General features: G+C 41.4%; 1 protein-coding gene across 2 annotated transcripts; it reads left to right on the plus strand.

Moving 5' to 3' along the window:
* The first annotated feature begins 69 nt into the window (after positions 1-69).
* On the plus strand, positions 70-20,315 carry mrpl1 (mitochondrial ribosomal protein L1). 2 transcript variants are annotated; one of them, XM_029718039.1, is made up of 9 exons: positions 70-175; positions 5,270-5,378; positions 6,453-6,720; positions 10,488-10,571; positions 11,242-11,313; positions 11,571-11,682; positions 12,227-12,324; positions 15,916-15,997; positions 20,136-20,315. In XM_029718039.1, the coding sequence occupies exons 1-9, from the start codon at positions 148-150 to the stop codon at positions 20,237-20,239; spliced, it is 957 nt and encodes a 318-aa protein (XP_029573899.1). In that variant the 5' UTR covers positions 70-147; the 3' UTR covers positions 20,240-20,315. The 2 variants fall into 2 exon arrangements, with proteins under 2 accessions (XP_029573899.1, XP_029573900.1); XM_029718040.1 differs by lacking the exon at positions 10,488-10,571.
* Positions 20,316-20,540: the final 225 nt, after the last annotated feature.

The following is a 20,540-nucleotide window of genomic DNA, read 5'->3' on the forward strand; positions in this document are numbered from 1 at the left end:
CATAACCTTAATTTAACCCTAATTTAATTTAACCATTTTGAATTCCAACTTGCACGGGCCTTATATGTGCCGATCGGAACCAAAGTTTACTTTTCCGTCGTTTCTAAACGAGACGAATTGAATGAAGGACACCTGTATAAACCAAATATGGCAACCTGCATGAGGATTGTAAAAGGTCAGTTCCACAAACTGTTTTATGTCTGTTCTCATGCAATTCAACTTTTTACATTAAAATGTCGATATTAATCATTACTTGCCAATAAAATACCGGCTTAGTTCTTAGCGGCTGACTCCAGCCAGTAGCTAATTAGCTATCGTTAGCAAGCATTGCGCTAACTAGCGAGGTTAGATTTTTTTTAGCAAGTTCTAGTGTTATAGCTACTATCGCCAGTATATGACTAACTAACCAGTTGTGTTGCTATATATTTTTAGGGTTAAATCGCGTCCATAAATTAACCACTGTGCGCTAACTCGTTTTCTAGTTTGGTTAACTGACCTGCCCAGCCGTGTCTATGCTGGTGGGCGTGATGACACAATGTCTGACTTGTTTTGAATACGATTCTTGTACTTTTTCTCCTAACGTTACTATGCAAAGCTTTTTGGATATGTTGAATTCATGTTTCTAAGTTGGCTAAACTTCACAGATTGTTGGGTGAAATGCGTCTATACTTTAAACAATCAATCAGCAATCCAGGCTGAATCACAACCGGCCGTGATTGGGAGTCTCACAGGGCGGCGCACTATTGACCCAGCGTCGTCCTGGTTTGGCCGGTGTAGGCCGTCATTGCAAATAATTTGTTCTTAAATAATTGCCTGGTTAAAAAAAAATATATACTATTAACTGGACAGCTGAAACGTCCAGTGGTGGAAAAAGTACTAAATGTTCATATTTGAGTAAAAGTAAAGATGGTGATAACTGACCTGATATCTCCAGCTGACTGCTGACCAGGGAAGGTAACTGACCTGATATCTCCAGCTGAACAGGGAAGGTAACTGACCTGATATCTCCAGCTGACCAGGGAAGGTAACTGACCTGATATCTCCAGCTGACCAGGGAAGGTAACTGACCTGATATCTCCAGCTGACCAGGGAAGGTAACTGACCTGATATCTCCAGCTGACTAGGGAAGGTAACTGACCTGATATCTCCAGCTGACCAGGGAAGGTAACTGACCTGATATCTCCAGCTGACCAGGGAAGGTAACTGACCTGATATCTCCAGCTGACCAGGGAAGGTAACTGACCTGATATCTCCAGCTGACCAGGGAAGGTAACTGACCTGATATCTCCAGCTGACCAGGGAAGGTAACTGACCTGATATCTCCAGCTGACCAGGGAAGGTAACTGACCTGATATCTCCAGCTGACTAGGGAAGGTAACTGACCTGATATCTCCAGCTGACTGCTGACTAGGGAAGGTAACTGACCTGATATCTCCAGCTGACCAGGGAAGGTAACTGACCTGATATCTCCAGCTGACTGCTGACTAGGAAAGGTAACTGACCTGATATCTCCAGCTGACCAGGGAAGGTAACTGACCTGATATCTCCAGCTGACCAGGGAAGGTAACTGACCTGATATCTCCAGCTGAACAGGGAAGGTAACTGACCTGATATCTCCAGCTGACCAGGGAAGGTAACTGACCTGATATCTCCAGCTGACTAGGGAAGGTAACTGACCTGATATCTCCAGCTGACTAGGGAAGGTAACTGACCTGATATCTCCAGCTGACCAGGGAAGGTAACTGACCTGATATCTCCAGCTGACTGCTGACTAGGGAAGGTAACTGACCTGCTATCTCCAGCTGACCAGGGAAGGTAACTGACCTGATATCTCCAGCTGACTGCTGACTAGGGAAGGTAACTGACCTGATATCTCCAGCTGACCAGGGAAGGTAACTGACCTGATATCTCCAGCTGACTGCTGACCAGGGAAGGTAACTGACCTGATATCTCCAGCTGAACAGGGAAGGTAACTGACCTGATATCTCCAGCTGACCAGGGAAGGAAACTGACCTGATATCTCCAGCTGACCAGGGAAGGTAACTGACCTGATATCTCCAGCTGACCAGGGAAGGTAACTGACCTGATATCTCCAGCTGACTAGGGAAGGTAACTGACCTGATATCTCCAGCTGACCAGGGAAGGTAACTGACCTGATATCTCCAGCTGACCAGGGAAGGTAACTGACCTGATATCTCCAGCTGACTGCTGACTAGGGAAGGTAACTGACCTGATATCTCCAGCTGACCAGGGAAGGTAACTGACCTGATATCTCCAGCTGACTGCTGACTAGGGAAGGTAACTGACCTGCTATCTCCAGCTGACCAGGGAAGGTAACTGACCTGATATCTCCAGCTGACCAGGGAAGGTAACTGACCTGATATCTCCAGCTGACCAGGGAAGGTAACTGACCTGATATCTCCAGCTGACTGCTGACTAGGAAAGGTAACTGACCTGATATCTCCAGCTGACCAGGGAAGGTAACTGACCTGATATCTCCAGCTGACCAGGGAAGGTAACTGACCTGATATCTCCAGCTGACTAGGGAAGGTAACTGACCTGACATCTCCAGCTGACTAGGGAAGGTAACTGACCTGATATCTCCAGCTGACTAGGGAAGGTAACTAACCTGATATCTCCAGCTGACCAGGGAAGGTAACTGACCTGATATCTCCAGCTGACCAGGGAAGGTAACTGACCTGATATCTCCAGCTGACCAGGGAAGGTAACTGACCTGATATCTCCAGCTGACTAGGGAAGGTAACTGACCTGATATCTCCAGCTGACTAGGGAAGGTAACTGACCTGATATCTCCAGCTGACCGGCGAAGATAACTGACCTGATATCTCCAGCTGACTAGGGAAGGTAACTGACCTGATATCTCCAGCTGACTAGGGAAGGTAACTGACCTGATATCTCCAGCTGACTAGGGAAGGTAACTGACCTGATATCTCCAGCTGACCAGGGAAGGTAACTGACCTGATATCTCCAGCTGACTGCTGACCAGGGAAGGTAACTGACCTGATATCTCCAGCTGACCAGGGAAGGTAACTGACCTGATATCTCCAGCTGACCAGGGAAGGTAACTGACCTCATATCTCCAGCTCGGGGCAGTGTGACTTTTTCCCTGTTGGAAAAGTATTCAGACCCCTTGACTTTTTCCACATTTTGTTACTTTACATCCTTATTCTAAATTTGATGAGGAAAGATTTTATTTCATCAATCTACACACTATACCCCATAATGACAAAGCGAAAACAGGTTTTTAGAAAATGTTGCACATTTATAAAAAAAAAACGTACCTTATTTACCTAAGTATTCAGACCCTTTGCTATGAGACTTGAAATTGAGCTCAGGTGCATCCTGTTTCCATTGATCATCCTTGAGATATTTCTATAACTTGATTGTAGCCCAGCTGTGCTAAATTCAATTAATTGGACATGACTTGGAAAGGCATACAGCTGTCTGTTTAAGGTCCCACAGTTGACAGTGCATGTTAGAGTAAAAAACCAAGTCATGAGGTCGAAGGAATTGTCCGTAGAGGTCCGAGAAAGGATGTCTGCAACATCGAAGGTCCCCAAGAACACAGTGGCCTCCATCATTCTTAATGGAAGAAGTTTGGAACCACCAAAACTCTTCCTAGAGCTGGCCGCCTGGCCAAACTGAGCAATCGGGGGAGAAGGGCCTTGGTCAGGGAGGTGAACAAGAACCCAGTGGTCACTCTGACAGAGCTCCATTGTTCCTCTGTGGAGATGGGAAAATCTTCCAAAAGGACAACCATCTCTGCAGAACTCCACCAAATCAGGCCTTTTTGGTAGAGTGGCCAGATGGAAGCCACTCCTCAGTAAAAGGCACATGACAGCCCCCTTGGAGTTTGCCAAAAGTCACCTAAAGGACTTTGACCATGACAAAGAAGATTCTCTGGTCTGATGAAACCAAGATTGAACTCTTTGGCCTGAATGCCATGCGTCACATCTGGAGGAAACCTGGCACCATCCCTTTGGTGAAGCATGGTAGTGGCAGCATCATGCTGTGGGGATGTTTTTCAGTGGCAGGGACTGAGAGACTAGTCAGGATTGAGGGAAAGATGAACGGAGAAAAGTACAGAGGGAGCACACAGCCAAGACAACGCAGGAGTGGCTTCGGGACAAGAGTGGCCTTGAGTGGCCCAGCCAGAGCCCAGACTTTAACCCAATTTGAACATCTCTGGAGAGACCTGAAAATAGCTGTGCAGCGACGCTCCCCATCCAACCTGACAGAGCTTGAGAGGATCTGCAGAGAATAATGGTAGAAAAACCCCAAATACAGGTGTGCCAAGCTTCTAGCATGATACCCAAGAAGACTCAAGGCTGTATTCGCTGCTTCAACAAATTACTGAATAAAGGGTCTGAATACTTATGTAAATGTGATATTTCAGTTTTGTGTTTTTAATGCATTGTATGTGTGGAAGGTTTCCTTCAAACCATAAGAGGTGCTGTCAAAGTTATTGACTTCGAATGGATTTACCCTCAAGTGAAAGTCACCCAGTGAAATACTACTTGAGTAAAAGTATTTGGTTTGAAATATACTTAAGTATCAAAAGTAAAAGTATAAATCATTTCAAATTCCTTATTTTAAACAAACCAGATGATATGCTTTTCTTGTTTTTATTAGCGGATAGCCAGGGGCATACTCAATCATTTACAACAAAGGATTTGTGTTTCGTGAATACGCCAGATCAGAGGCAATAGGGAAGACCAGGGATGTTCTCTTGATAAGTGTGTGAATGTGACCATTTTGTTGTCCTTCTAAGCATTCGAAATACAACAAGTACTTTTGGGTGTCACGGAAAATGTATGGAGTTAAAGGTACATTATTTTCTTTAGGAATGTAGTGACGTAAAAGTTGTCAAATCTTAACGGTGAAGTACAGATACTACCTAAAGATGGAATCCACAGTCTTTGAAAAATGGCGCCTCTGGCTGCCCCACCACCGTTATTGTTTTTGTTGCCGAGCTAAGGAAGGGCCCGCAGCATGGGGAGGGGAGGAAACATTGCTGTATATATTGTGCTCTTATATCGTGCATGCTTAGATGTCTGAGGGAGAGAAAAAAACTATTGGTTTGCGTTAACTTCTTTGTTGTAATATCGTAAATTAATGTGGTTGATTCACCGTTAAGGATTCCCGCTTGAAGTGGTTCTTCAAAGTATTTTAACTTAGTTACTTTACACCACTGGAAAATGAATGTAGTGGTGATAATCAGGCTGACCTGCTATGTATGTTCTCTTAGTTTTAGCAGGATGCCAAAGACATCTCCTGGTGGCTGGTATTCCAGCATATACAAGTGTTTCTCCGGTTGCACCCAGACATCTCCCTGTTAGGACCTATGCTGCCGCGAAGTAAGTCATTTAACACACACACACATCGAATGTTCTCCTTTCACAGAGTCAGATGGAACATAAAATGTGTTGTTTGCTGAATGAGCATCTACATGTAGGCATGCATTTATCTTAGACATCATTATTCCCCATCAGACAACACCCACCAGTCAAAAAAAATCACAAACATATTTCATCTCTACAGGGCATTGAAATAACGCAAACATGTTTTCTCTCTACAGGGCATTGAAATAACACAAACATATTTTCTCTCTACAGGGCATTGAAATAACGCAAACATGTTTCATCTCTACAGGGCATTGAAATAACGCAAACATATTTTCTCTCTACAGGGCATTGAAATAACGCAAACATGTTTTCTCTCTACAGGGCATTGAAATAACACAAACATATTTCATCTCTACAGGGCATTGAAATAACACAAACATATTTCATCTCTACAGGGCATTGAAATAACACAAACACATTTTCTTCTCTCTACAGGGCATTGAAAAACACAAACATATTTTCTCTCTACAGGGCATTGAAATAACACAAACATATTTTCTCTCTACAGGGCATTGAAATAACACAAACATATTTTCTCTCTACAGGACATTGAAATAACACAAACATATTTTCTCTCTACAGGGCATTGAAGTAACACAAACATATTTTCTCTCTACAGGGCATTGAAATAACACAAACATATTTTCTCTCTACAGGGCATTGAAGTAACACAAACATATTTTCTCTCTACAGGACATTGAAATAACACAAACATATTTTCTCTCTACAGGGCATTGAAGTAACACAAACATATTTTCTCTCTACAGGGCATTGAAATAACACAAACATATTTTCTCTCTACAGGGCATTGAAGTAACACAAACATATTTTCTCTCTACAGGGCATTGAAATAACACAAACATATTTTCTCTCTACAGGGCATTGAAATAACACAAACATATTTTCTCTCTACAGGACATTGAAGTAACACAAACATATTTTCTCTCTACAGGGCATTGAAATAACACAAACATATTTTCTCTCTTCAGGACATTGAAATAACACAAACATATTTTCTCTCTTCAGGACATTTAAAAAAGACAAAAAAGACGACAAGGAGAAAGAGGAGAAGAAAGAGCAGAAGCCTATAGACAACACAGGTCGTCACAAACCGTATGGGCTGACGGCGTGGCTACCGGTGGATGACGTGTACGTGACCAGGTTCTACCCCAAGCCGGTGTATGAGACTGCGGTGGCTGTGGACATGCTAAAGAATTTCCAGACGCTGGACTATACAACTCTGGACCAGCCTGTTTATATCAACCTCAAGTTGGACATGAAGCTGGAGAAAAAGGTACGGACTAGCAAAAGATACCAGATGTTTTTTTTTTCTTTGATTTTAGTTCTTCTCTTCGGAGAAAAATAAATGCTGTCACTACCTCCCTTTTTAAGCAGCTGTTCATGAACTGTGTAGCAGATCACACTAAAGATGTGAAGATATTCAACACCCCTTGGTAGGATAGTGGTGGAGTTTGCTTCAAAAATGAAAGCAAACTTTTATTGTCCTAACAAGGGGTGTTGAATTTCTTCACGGAATTTTTCTCACTTGTTTCATCTTGTGAATTTGTAGAACTACACTCTGCAGTCTAGCTGTGGTTATGGCAGAGGTGATGCCTGCAGGGAACGATGAAACCAGATTCATATAGAAATGGAGAGTTTGGCCAATGCAGTTTCTGTCTGAACGTTCAGAGAGCACCACTTTCTCCTCCATAGCCATTGCTAAGTGATAACTGATGCTTCCGTTTTGTGCTGTTAATTTCTGATTTGTCAAGATGTCCAGTGAAAGCACTTTGTTGATACCACAACACTGTACAGACTTGGATACAAATTATCCCCAATGCTAATCATAAAAAAAAACGTCCGTTAATTTCTCTGCTCTGTTTTGCTTGTTTTTACGGCGGGTCGTTTACTGGCGGAGGTATTGTTACGTCACGGACATGTTGAGAAGAAAGGAGCTGGGTAGTCGTTCTAAAACCTGGCCAAACGCTTAATACATGCTTGATACCACCAACAACAACAACAAACGCACAGTTCGTTGTCATCCAACGAGGCGCCTGCTATATGTCCTATATATATATATTAGATGGTGAATGTCACTCCTCCAAGGGGTTTCATGTGGAATAAAGGTTTTTTTGAGCTTCATCACAGTTCACCAGTAGCGTATCCAACGTCCCCGTCTGGAGTAGCACTGATGTGTCCCCTCGTTAAAGCCGCTATCTGCCGTTCAAACAATAAGAAACTGGGTCACCCTGCCACTGTTTTGGTAAAAGGATAAGGTGTGACGCTGGAAAATAACCACTCTCAAAGTCCTAGATATCGCTATGGCTGCAAGGTCTAACCAGCCGTGGTATCAAAATTGTAGTTTTAACTGTGTTTTGAGACATATACGGTGTTTGTTTACATTGTTTACAAAGAAATAAAACTATCTTTTACTTTTGGGTTCCTGTGGGCTTAGACAGTTTAACGAACATCACTTTTATACTGCTCTAATTAACTTGGTAACCACTTTTAAAAGAGCAAAATGGCATCTTAGGGGTTTGTGGTATATGACCAATATACCACGGCTAAGGGATGTAATCCAGGCACTCCGCGTTGCAGTAAGGAAGTACACACCCTGAAAAGTTGTCTTTTTGGACATATGGATATCTGATCTTCATTTTCAACGCTAATTGACAGATAACCTAATTTATCAAATAACACTGAAATTACACTTTTGCAATAATTTATGCAATTTCCATGTGTTCATACATCCCTACCTTTTATCATCCAATCAAATGGCTAAAATTAGAATCAGGTGCAAATTATTATAAAATCATTAGTGTAACTCGGTCTTGTATCAAAAAAAATCTGAAACTTTGTTTTGGTCTTAATTATACAGGTGAGAGGTAAACATGTCATGCCAAGATCAATAAAGCTCTCTGAGATTGCTGAGGCCCATGACTCTGAGGAGTTACACAACCATTTCCAAGCTATTTGAAGTCAAATCATTCCACTGTCTGACAGATAATCGACAAATGGGAGAACATTTCACACCACAGGTGATCTATCTAGGACAGGCCGTCTCACCAAATTCAGCCCAAGAGCTGACAGAAGGATACTTAAAAGAAGTACAGGCTAACATCAAGTGATCTACAGGCATCTCTTCGCCCAATCAATGTCAGAGTGCATGGCTGTGTTCGAATACCCATACTAACATACTGTATACTACATACTTAATGAGTATATAAAATATCCCAATGCCCCAGGGCACACATTGCCCTGTGTAGGGTGTCGTTTCTGTAAATAAGAATGTGTTCTCTGTTAATTTACCTGGTAAAATAACGGTAAAGCTAAAGTTGAACTAAAAATGGATCAGAAGTAAGAAATGGAGGGTTATGGAGTCAAAGCCCAGGTGTTGATCCTGTAGAAATGGAGGGTTATGGAGTCAAAGCCCAGGTGTTGATCCTATAGAAATGGAGGGTTATGGAGTCAAAGCCCAGGTGTTGATCCTATAGAAATGGAGGGTTATGGAGTCAAAGCCCAGGTGTTGATCCTATAGAAATGGAGGGTTATGGAGTCAAAGCCCAGGTGTTGATCCTATAGAAATGGAGGGTTATGGAGTCAAAGCCCAGGTGTTGATCCTATAGAAATGGAGGGTTATGGAGTCAAAGCCCAGGTGTTGATCCTATAGAAATGGAGGGTTATGGAGTCAAAGCCCAGGTGTTGATTCTATAGAAATGGAGGGTTATGGAGTCAAAGCCCAGGTGTTGATCCTATAGAAATGGAGGGTTATGGAGTCAAAGCCCAGGTGTTGATCCTATAGAAATGGAGGGTTATGGAGTCAAAGCCCAGGTGTTGATCCTATAGAAATGGAGGGTTATGGAGTCAAAGCCCAGGTGTTGATCCTATAGAAATGGAGGGTTATGGAGTCAAAGCCCAGGTGTTGATTCTATAGAAATGGAGGGTTATGGAGTCAAAGCCCAGGTGTTGATCCTATAGAAATGGAGGGTTATGGAGTCAAAGCCCAGGTGTTGATCCTATAGAAATGGAGGGTTATGGAGTCAAAGCCCAGGTTTTAATCCTGTAGAAATGGAGGGTTATAGAGTCAAAGCCCAGATGTTAATCCTGTAGAAATGGAGGGTTATGGAGTCAAAGCCCAGATGTTAATCCTGTAGAAATGGAGCGTTATAGAGTCAAAGCCCAGATGTTAATCCTGTAGAAATGGAGGGTTATAGAGTCAAAGCCCAGGTGTTGATCCTGTAGAAATGGAGGGTTATGGAGTCAAAGCCCAGGTGTTGATCCTGTAGAAATGCTGAGGGGGACTTGAAGCGGGCCGTACATGCAAGAGTGAACAAAAACTCCTCCCAGTCGACCGATGGACACAAGAAACGTCTACGTGAAGTGATTTCTGGGGGCAACACAACCTATTGAAGTGGGCTGTACTTATTGTTTTCCGCACAAGGAAATTGCATTTCTGTAGAATTTTGTTAAATAAATGGTTGCAAATATAATTTCAGTGTTATTTGTTAAATTAGGTAACCTTTATCTGTCGGTGTTGAAATGAAGATAACGTATCCTAATGTTAAAAATATGTATAAAAAAATAAATACTCCACTTTTTAGGGGGTGTACGTCCTTCCTCACAGTACTGTATCATTAATACAAAAGTCAAAAAATGGATGTAACAGTCATAGATTGCCTCTATAACTATGCAAAGCTGATGTTGAAATGCAGAATATATTCAGAGCACTCGAAACTAAGATAAAACATTTTAGAGGTTGGGTTTTGTCTCAAATGGCACTTCATTCCCTATATAGTGCACTACTTTTGACCCAGGGCCCTATAGACTCTGTTCAAAAGTAGTGCACTAGGTACTGGCTGGTGTGCCGTTTGGGAAGTACACTTTGTGTTGTCATGGTGACCTATGTCATGGAAGGTAAATATGTTTTAGTAAAATCCAGATTTCTTCATCTGTTATGCGCATATTGTTTTTTTTTTTTTTTTTTTAAATGTAGGCGTTGAGTTCACAGCAGCACAAAGATGTACAGTATTTACCTGCTTGGTTTGAATCTTCCTCTTCCAGAAAAAAGTGGATCCTTTTGTCAGCACAGTTCATTTGCCACACCCGTTCAAGACAGAAGTCAACAAAGTTGCAGTTTTCACAGAGGTTTGTTATATGACTGCTATCAACTACTGTTAACACTTGATCATCTCCCTTCATCCTAACTAAATATTAAATCAGTAATTAAATTAGTAATAAGTCTGCTGTGTCTTCCTTGATGGACATTGCAGAGTTCCTCCTGAGTCGTTTTTATATTTGAATCAGTCGTTCTATTGGAGTTCTTTTGTTAAGCTGGCAGTGATGTATGAAAATACATGATCGGTATGTCAACTAGCATGTTTCAGTAAAAAGAGGCTTCGAGGTTCTGTGTGCCTCAGTAAGAAAGTATCGCTAGCAACATCAAGGTCGTGGGTTCAATTCCCGCATTGCGCAAACAAAACATGTATGCGCTCACTGTACTGTAAGCGTCTGCTAAATGACATATATTATGTCTATATATTTTATTAGACTCGGCAGGGGGGTGAATTCTTAGCTAAAATAAACGCCCTTAATGTAACGTTCCATAACACTGTTACATTGCAAGTAAGCATTTCACTGTACCGTTTACACCAGCTGTATCCTGCACACATCACGAATGAACTGTGATTTCACATGTGATTGGGAGTTACCTTCATAGCCCCCCCTCCCCATGTCAGGATAGGTCCCATGCATTTTTCTCATACGATATTACTGTGTAAATGAATGACACTGTGTCTGTATGTCTATTTCTGTACAGAATCCTGATCAAGCTAAAGTAGCCCAGGAGAACGGAGCTGCGTTTGTGGGAGGGGCCGACCTTGTGCAAAGAGTGAGTTTCACAAGTCTCTCTCTGTGTCTCTCTCTGTCTCTCTTTCTCTGTGTCTCTGTGTCTCTCTCTCTCTCTCTCTCTCTGTCTCTCTCTCTGTGTCTCTCTCTCTCTGTGTCTCTCTCTCTCTGTGTCTCTCTCTCTCTGTCTCTCTCTCTGTGTCTCTCTCTCTCTGTGTCTCTCTCTCTCTCTGTCTCTCTCTCTCCACACACACATTTGTTTTAGTTAATGTCTCAACCTGTTGTCCTTAATGATTGTAGATCTTAGATGATGAAGTGGATGCCGATTTCTACGTAGCGGTCCCAGACATGATCTCCAAACTACTGCCTCTGAAGAACAAACTGCGCAAAAAGTTCCCGAAGAACAAGAGAGGTTGGTCACGCTCCACCAACCAACCAACCAACCAACCAATCAAATTGTATTTGCATATATAGTCCTCTTTACGAAAGTCCTTTACAGTAACCCGCCCTTAGATCCCCGAAAAGAGCAAGCAGAAGCACAGTGACAAATAAATTCCCTGGAAGAAAGAAACTTCGAGCGGGGAAATATTAACAAAAATTCATATTGTAACAAATTGCCTGAATTGATGCGATTTAATGATAAATGTTAGTTTCTAACATTCATCTGTACCACACTTGTTTTTATTATCCTTTGAACCACTGCTAGTTTGATGGTTGTAGACATCCTTAAATATCACTCATGTTAGCAAAAATGTATTTAATTTTTAAACGTCACATTTCTCTAGAATAGGCTAACGTTCTTATCGTAATGAACTCTGTCAACACAATGCCTGCGGTAAGTGGTCGGTATTTTCGGTTTATCACCCCCACCCCCCCATTTTACTTGAGAGGAACCAGGCTCAGAGAGGTAGAAGTTAGGAGTACATGACAATCATGTCTCTCTCTCACCGTTTCAGGGTCGGTTGGAGTCGACATTACCAAGATGCTGGAGTTGTTCAAGACTGGCCATGAATATACAGTGGAGAAGGACGCTGTCATCACTAGAGTAGGAACGGTATGTCTGAAGGAACACTGTCATCACTAGAGTAGGAACGGTATGTCTGAAGGAACACTGTCATCACTAGAGTAGGAACGGTATGTCTGAAGGAACACTGTCATCACTAGAGTAGGAACGGTAAGTCTGAAGGAACACTGTCATCACTAGAGTAGGAACGGTATGTCTGAAGGAACACTGTCATCACTAGAGTAGGAACGGTATGTCTGAAGGAACACTGTCATCACTAGAGTAGGAACGGTATGTCTGAAGGAACACTGTCATCACTAGAGTAGGAACGGTAAGTCTGAAGGAACACTGTCATCACTAGAGTAGGAACGGTATGTCTGAAGGAACACTGTCATCACTAGAGTAGGAACGGTAAGTCTGAAGGCGTTGGGAGTTGCCTACAATCATTCGTACACCCAAACCATGAAGCATATGTGTGTGATCTTTACATACCATAAATGTCTGCCAGATTCATACGTTACTAGAGTTCAATTATTGTGGGGGTGATGCCAAATACTCAATTAAAATCTCCCTACTATCATATCTAAGTCAAAATGACACCAATGTCGATGAAAATTCGCAAAATCAATTTGGGAGGTTACACAACACACTCCCCCTCCTCTCGTCATGAGCTGTCCGGCAGTTACCGAAATCCACATTTCAGATTTTTAACAGGGTTGTTAGCAATTTAGTTTTCAGAGTATTTTCTGCGCCCATGTGCTCAAATTCTAGACCTCGGATTAAAACCAGATTATAGCATCCATAAAGTGACCATTGGATTAAAAATGTCAGATTGACTAAATTTGTAGGTGCAACATTTTTTTATTTTTTTTTAAATTAAATTGATAATTTATCGCTCTCGTGCTCATTTCTGTCCAATGATGTGCTACCATTTTTTGTTACATTTCTGACATATTTTCAGCCGAATCTCATGAGTTCTAAAACCGGACCAAAGCACATGGGCTGCGCAGCAACAGTGCTAGTAGCTAGCTAGCTAACACCAGTTGTATGAGAGGAAAGCCACAAGCAAAGGAAGGTAGCTATATTTTCCTATGGAAGGTTTTCCACATGGCTGAAGTCATATGTATGAACTGTTGGCCTTGACACTTGCGTGTAAACAGACTGAGCACAAACGAATAAGATGGCGAACGCCCCTTGGCTGCTATTGCCAGTTCGCTAGCCAACTAGTGTTGACCAGTAACATTGGCTAGCTACAAGCCATCAAGGTTGTTGAAATGTTAGCTAACTACAAGGCTGTTGTAACATTAGCTGGCTACAAGCCATCAAGGCTGTTGTAACGTTAGGTGGCTACAAGCCAACATAGCTGTTGTAAAGAATATTTTTCCAGTTTACACCATATTGGCTTAAATGGGTTTCTGTTTTTTCACTTCCCTCTGGAAAATCAGCTGTTAATGAAAAAGTATTTGCCTCCTTCCTGGTTTTCATTTTTTTTTTTGCACATTTGTCACACTTAAATGTTTCAAATCATCAAACAAATGTAAATATTACACAAAGATAAACACCCAAGTAAACACACAATGTAGTTTTTAAGTGATAGCTTTTTTCCCTTTAATAAATAAAAGCTATCTGCACCTTCATGGCCCTATGTGAAAAAGTAATATCCCCCTAAACCTAATAACTGGTTGTGCCACCCTCAGCAGCAACAACTGCAATCAAGCGTTTGCGATAACTGGCAATGAGTCTTTCACATCGCTGTGGAGGAGTTTTGACCCACTCTTCTTTGCAGAATTGTTTTTATTCAGCCACATTGGAGGGTTTTCAAGCATGAACCGCCTTTTTAAGGTCAAGCCACAGCAACTCAATCGGATTCAAGTCCGGACTTTGACTATGCCACTCCAAAACCTTCATTTTTTTGTTTTTTTTTAAGCCATTCAGAGGTGGACATGCTGGTGTGTTTTGGATCATTGTCCTGCTGCAGAACCCAAGTGCGCTTCAGCTTGAGGTCACGAACTGATGGCCGGAGATTCTCCTTCAGGATTTTTTTGTAGAGCAGAATTCATGGTTCCATCAATCACAGCAAGTCGTCCAGGTCCTGAAGCAGCGAAGCAGCCCCAGAACATCACAAAACCACCACCATATTTGACTGTTGGTACGATGTTCTTTTTCTGAAATGCTGTGTTACTTTTACGCCAGACGTAACGGGACGCAAACCTTCCAAAAAAGTTCAACTTTTGTCTCTTCAGTCCACAGAATATTTTCCCAAAAGTCTTGGGGATCATCAAGATGTTTTTTGCCAAAAGTGAGACGAGCCTTTATGTTCTTTTTCGTCAGCAGTGGTTTTCACTTTGGGAACTCTGCCATGGATGCCATTTTTGCCCAGTCTCTTTCTTATGGTTGAGTCATGAACACTGACCTTAACTGAGGCAAGTGAGGCCTGCAGCTGTTTTAGATGTTGTTGTGGGTTCTTTTGTGACCTCTTGGACGAGTCGTCGCTGTGCTCTTGGGGTAATTTCGGTAGGCCGGCAGCCACTCCTGGGAAGGTTCACCACTGTTCCAAATGTTCTCCATTTGTGGATAATGTCTCTCACTGTGGTTCGCTGGAGTCCCAAAGCTTTAGAAATGGTTTTGTAAATCTTTCCAGACTCATAGATGTCAATTACTTTGTTTCTCATCTGTTCCTGAATGTCTTTGGATCGCAGCATGATGTCTTGCTTTTTGAGATCTTTTGTCCTACTTCACTTTGTCAGACAGGTTCTATTTAAATGATTTCTTGATTCAACAGGTCTGGCAGTAACCAGGCCTGGGTGTGGCTAGTGAAATTGGACTCAGCTTTCCCAAAAAATGTGATTAACCACAGTAAATTCATGATTTAACAAGGGGTGGGAAATGACTTTGTCATATAGGGCCATGAAGGTTCGGATAGCTTTTTTTCCTTTAATAAATAAAATGATCACTTAAAAACTTAATTTTGTGTTTTACTTGGGTTATCTTTGTGTAATATTAAAATGTGTTTGATCTGAAACATTTAAGTGTGACAAATGTGAAAAAAAGAAAAAGAAATCAGGACGGAGGCAAATACTTTTTCACAGCACTGTGTCCAACACACAACCACCTGTTATGTTGACAAAAAAAAAGTTTATTATAAAAATTGAAAATAAATCTCAATGACGTATTTATAAAATAAAGGTTTGAGGAAATAAAGGCAGGCACCACATTACTAGACAACAGCTCACTCAATCAAACCTGATGGTCTTGTAAGTCAGTATAAAAGCAAAGCTTGCTTTTATGTAATATGTTTTTTGTTTTTTTAAAGCTTGAAATGGTAGGGGAACGGCACAATGTTTTCGTGCAGGGTTGGCTAACTTTGATCGAGTTAGGGGCCATAAAAAAATCCGAACTCGTTAGGGGCCGCAGTGGCTCCTGGGTCTACTCAGAGAGTTACCCACACATGCAGTCAGAGCCAGCCCATCCCTGTCTTTTAGTGTGTTGTGTAAAGAATCCAACCTTGTATTCAGTACAAATCACATTATCTCGCTAATATAGCAATGGATACGATGCTACTAGTAGCAATGTCATTTCGCTGAGTCTACTTTTTAACAGGAAAAAAATAAAAACTGCTCAACATTGTTGTCCTCCCCACAGCTGGACATGCCCAAGGAGCAGCTTCTAGCCAACATGCAGACTGTCGTCGAGGATGTCTGCTCCCACCGCCCGGCTAGCTTCGGTATGTACCTACCGTGATGATTAATTCATTTGATTTGACAAACATCAAATCAAAGTTTATTTGTCACGTGCGCCGAATACAACAGGTGTAGTAGAGCTCACAGTGAAATGCTGAATACAACAGGTGTAGTAGAGCTCACAGTGAAATGCTGAATACAACAGGTGTAGTAGACCTCACAGTGAAATGCTGAATACAACAGGTGTAGTAGACCTTACAGTGAAATGCTGAATACAACAGGTGTAGTAGACCTCACAGTGAAATGCTGAATACAACAGGTGTTCACCTTACAGTGAAATGCTGAATACAACAGGTGTTCACCTTACAGTGAAATGTTTACTTACAGGCTCTAACCAATAGTGAAAAAATGTATTAGGTGAACAATAGGTAGGTAAAGAAATAAAAACAACAGTAAAAAATAACAGTAGCGAGGCTACATACAGATACCGGTTAGTCGGGCTGATTGAGGTAGTATGTACATGTAGATATGGTTAAAGTGACTATGCATATATGACGAACAGAGAGTAGCAGTAGAGAGGCTACATACAGATACCGGTTAGTCAGGCTGATTGAGGTAGTATGTACATGTAGATATGGTTAAAGTGACTATGCATATATGATGAACAGAGAGTAGCAGTGGAAAAGAGGGGGTGGCTTTTTAAAGTGGATCTGACATATATCACATTGGGCTTTAGACAGTTAAAATTCATTCGATGGTGCCTCAGCCATGTGACTACAACAATACAAACTTAGGTTCCACCCACACAGCCAGTGTGTTCCCATCGGCTGGGTATCTTTGGTACGTACCATCATGATGATTGTAGTTTATTGGACACATTTAAAATATAGAGTTGCCTCCACAGAGATCCTGTAAATTATTATTTATTTAATTCTATGGTTGCCTCAGAGATGTGAGTACAATAATGCACAGCTGTATAGACTCTGTCCCCACTGACAGAATGACAGCTGTATAGACTGTCCCACCTGACAGAATGACAGCTGTATAGACTCTGTCCCCACTGACAGAATGACAGCTGTATAGACTCTGTCCCCACTGACAGAATGACAGCTGTATAGACTGTCCCCACTGACAGAATGACAGCTGTATAGACTGTCCCCACTGACGGAATGACAGCTGTATAGACTGTCCCCACTGACAGAATGACAGCTGTATAGACTCTGTCCCCACTGACAGAATGACAGCTGTACTTTTTAACGCAAAGCCTAGCAAATGCAATGCGATATTGTTTGCTAGATAGGTGTGATTGTTTCCTACGAACAAACCCACACATTTTTATAACTACGTTTTCCATTTGTGTGGTGTGTTGTGAGAACGCAGGTAAGAACATATCTGAAGCGATTTGGTGCGGGCTAGAGGAACGCAATTATTGTTTGATCTGACGGCCAGCCTTTAACCACCTCGTTGAGTTTTTCATTTGACACGCATACACACACACACACACACGCAACACACAAACCAACACACACACACACACACACACACATACCCACAGACACTAGATCCAACACACCTGGGGATCTGTACACCTGTGTGAACTGAAGTTCTCTTTTGATTCTGAGCCAAGGGACAACTTTACCCAGCAGTAGAATGTTAGCAAGCACAAGGCAAGAACTCATACAGGCACATGATGTTAGACACAATGTAACAATCAGATTATCAGTATTGTATGATCATCGTAACTATTAATAACTACCATCTTTAAAAAGATATATATTTATAAACTTCATTTATTAATACAGCTAGCAGAATTTGCCATCCATTAGGTAGTAATGATCAATTAGCTAATATAGTAACTATTGAATCTGAAACAGGGGGAATTACTATCAGAAACCAAATGAACCAATCAAATATTCTCCCGCTTCTATAAAGAACTGTACACCTCTGATTGTAAATCCAAACGAAGCCAGACTTAAGTCCTCTCTACAATAATGAAGAACTCCTCTTCTCTCAGCAGTGGAAGACATCTCGCTTGCAGACAAAATCTGTCAATTATCTCAAAAGGACATTGGATAGAATGAATAAAGGCAAATTATCTGGATTAGACGGTATTCATTCTGAGGTCTATTTAAAATTTTTGAATCAATTAGTTCTACTATTGCTCGAAATGATTAACACAGCCATTCACAAAGGTTAATTTAGGAGAGATGTGAATACAGAACTAATTCCGCTTTTATAAGATAAAGGTAAGGAAGTCACTGTGTTCTCACCCAGTGGTTTAGACATGATTCTTCCCATTATTTTTGATTAACAAAAAATATAAAACTATTTTCCAAAATGTTGTCGTCTCGTCTCGAAACCACATGGACCAAAGCAGTTTTTGTTAAAAATGTTTATCTTCGGGGATAACTTCTGTCCACTATTACATATCTTAAATGCTTCGTCAGAAACAACAGCTCATTGGGCTGCTTTATCTCTAGATGTAGAAAGAGATTTTGATCAACTAGAATGGTCATATCTCTGGTCTGAACATATGGGAATTGGCTCCAATTTCATTCATATGGTTAAGATCCTATATGCCAATCCATCAGCCATAGTTCTAACAGGCAATATCTGCGCCGTTCAGCATCACTTGAAGCAGCAGACAAGGCGATCCAACTTGTCCTTTGCTATTTCTATGATCCATTGAACCCCTTGCCCAGGCAATTCGTCAATCGAAGGAAACACCAAGTTCCCTAAAATCTGCTGATCACGTCATCTCGTTATACATAGACAATATTTTGCTGTGTCTAGACAATGTATCTCAATCGCTCCCAAACGCATTGAAGATCATAGATAGATACATTCAGCTTACCGTAATTTCCGGACTATAAGCCGCTACTTTTTTCCCCCACGCTTTGAATCTCGCGGCTTAAACAATGACGTGGCTAATATATGGATTTTTCCCGCTTTCAAAAAAAATCTAGATAAATAAACACATTCTGTGACGTGCTCAGTTTTTTGGCGGCATGAAGCTTTCATTAGACCAATGAAATTGCCGAACGGGTTAAGGTCAAACAACTTTTTAGTTTACTGTTTAGATTAAATCGCGCACTCAAACTTCCCATCATTCTGATTACGGTAGTCATTTTGTCACCCTCATCATGGCAAAGACACGGAGAAATGCATATGATGCAGCTTTCAAGTTGAAGGCGATTGATCTGGCTGTTGGAAAAGGAAATATGGTCTGGAGCAATGACTTTCTTGGTAGGCTACTTTTTACAAGCCGTGTTTCGTTAAAGCCTATTTATTTTTGTTACAAGCCGTGTTTCGTTAATGCCTGTGTAAAGTTCATTTGTTTCAATTTACCGGTAGGCACCTGCGGCTTATAGACATGTGCGGCTTATTTATGTTCAAAATAATATATTTAAAAAAATTCAGTGGGTGCGGCTTATATTCAGGTGCGCTTAATAGTCCGGAAATGACGGTAATCTCAAGTTATAAAATGAACCATCCTAAATAGGTTTAGACATGATTCTTCCTTTCCCTGGCTGAGTATATAGAGAAATATGGTGTTTCCTATTGCCCTGGAAGAGGTGGTCTCCACTGGTATATCCCTTAAACAATGTAATATGGTGTTTCCTATTGCCCTGGAAGAGGTGGTCTCCACTGGTATATCCCTTAAACAATGTAATATGGTGTTTCCTATTGACCTGGAAGAGGTGGTCTCCACTGATATATCCCTTAAACAATGTAATATGGTGTTTCCTATTGCCCTGGAAGAGGTGGTCTCCACTGATATATCCCTTAAACAATGTAATATGGTGTTTCCTATTGCCCTGGAAGAGGTGGTCTCCACTGATATATCCCTTAAACAATGTAATATGGTGTTTCCTATTGCCCTGGAAGAGGTGGTCTCCACTTATATATCCATCATGTAATTCCCTACTTAGAACCCAGAAGACTAAAATACAGCTGTCTATTGGTACATCGACATGAAATTCCCTACTTATTATTTTTATTATTATGAAATGAATTGAAGGAACATTTTTAAGACTGGTTAGAGGGACAGGAAGGGGATGGAACCCCTCTCTGCTCCGGGGCGTACGTGGATTAGGGACGGCGGCACTACCAATGGACTAGACCTCGGCACTGTGCCAAGCTGTATCTGACACCCGTTCTCTCTCCCCTTTAACCCTACAGGACATTTCATAGAGCGAGCGATCGTCAGTAGTCAGACGAGTGAAGCCTTGCTCTTTAAGAGTGAAGAACTCGTACAGAAAACACCAACGAATAAGGAAGCTTGAAGTGTTCCTTGTGATTTTTATGTATTACTGACTGTGTACACTGTATTGAATAAAGTATGATGATTATTATGTTTTACTTGACTGTCTTGTGGACCTTTCATGTGTAGAGTTTACTTTAAATCGCTCTGGATAATGTTCCCTGGTATAGAATGTGTTCTTGTGAGTAAAGGATGGCTGAAGGAGACTACTGGATTGGAGCGTCTGCTCACTAACTAACATTATAAATGTAATTGCTATTAATAGAATATTGTATAGGCCAGGGAATGATTCAGTGATGATACACTAACTGAATACAGTTCCT

Source organism: Salmo trutta, chromosome 27, assembly GCF_901001165.1.
Source record: "Salmo trutta chromosome 27, fSalTru1.1, whole genome shotgun sequence".
Classification (NCBI taxonomy): domain Eukaryota; kingdom Metazoa; phylum Chordata; class Actinopteri; order Salmoniformes; family Salmonidae; genus Salmo; species Salmo trutta.

Excerpts from the sequence above, each read along its gene's own strand:
- mrpl1 (XM_029718039.1), top strand. The coding sequence starts at position 148 with ATGGCAACCTGCATGAGGATTGTAAAAG. Across the intron at positions 11,314-11,570 it reads GGGCCGACCTTGTGCAAAGA|ATCTTAGATGATGAAGTGGA; the intron begins GTGAGTTTCACA and ends TAATGATTGTAG. Across the intron at positions 15,998-20,135 it reads CCACCGCCCGGCTAGCTTCG|GACATTTCATAGAGCGAGCG; the intron begins GTATGTACCTAC and ends TTAACCCTACAG.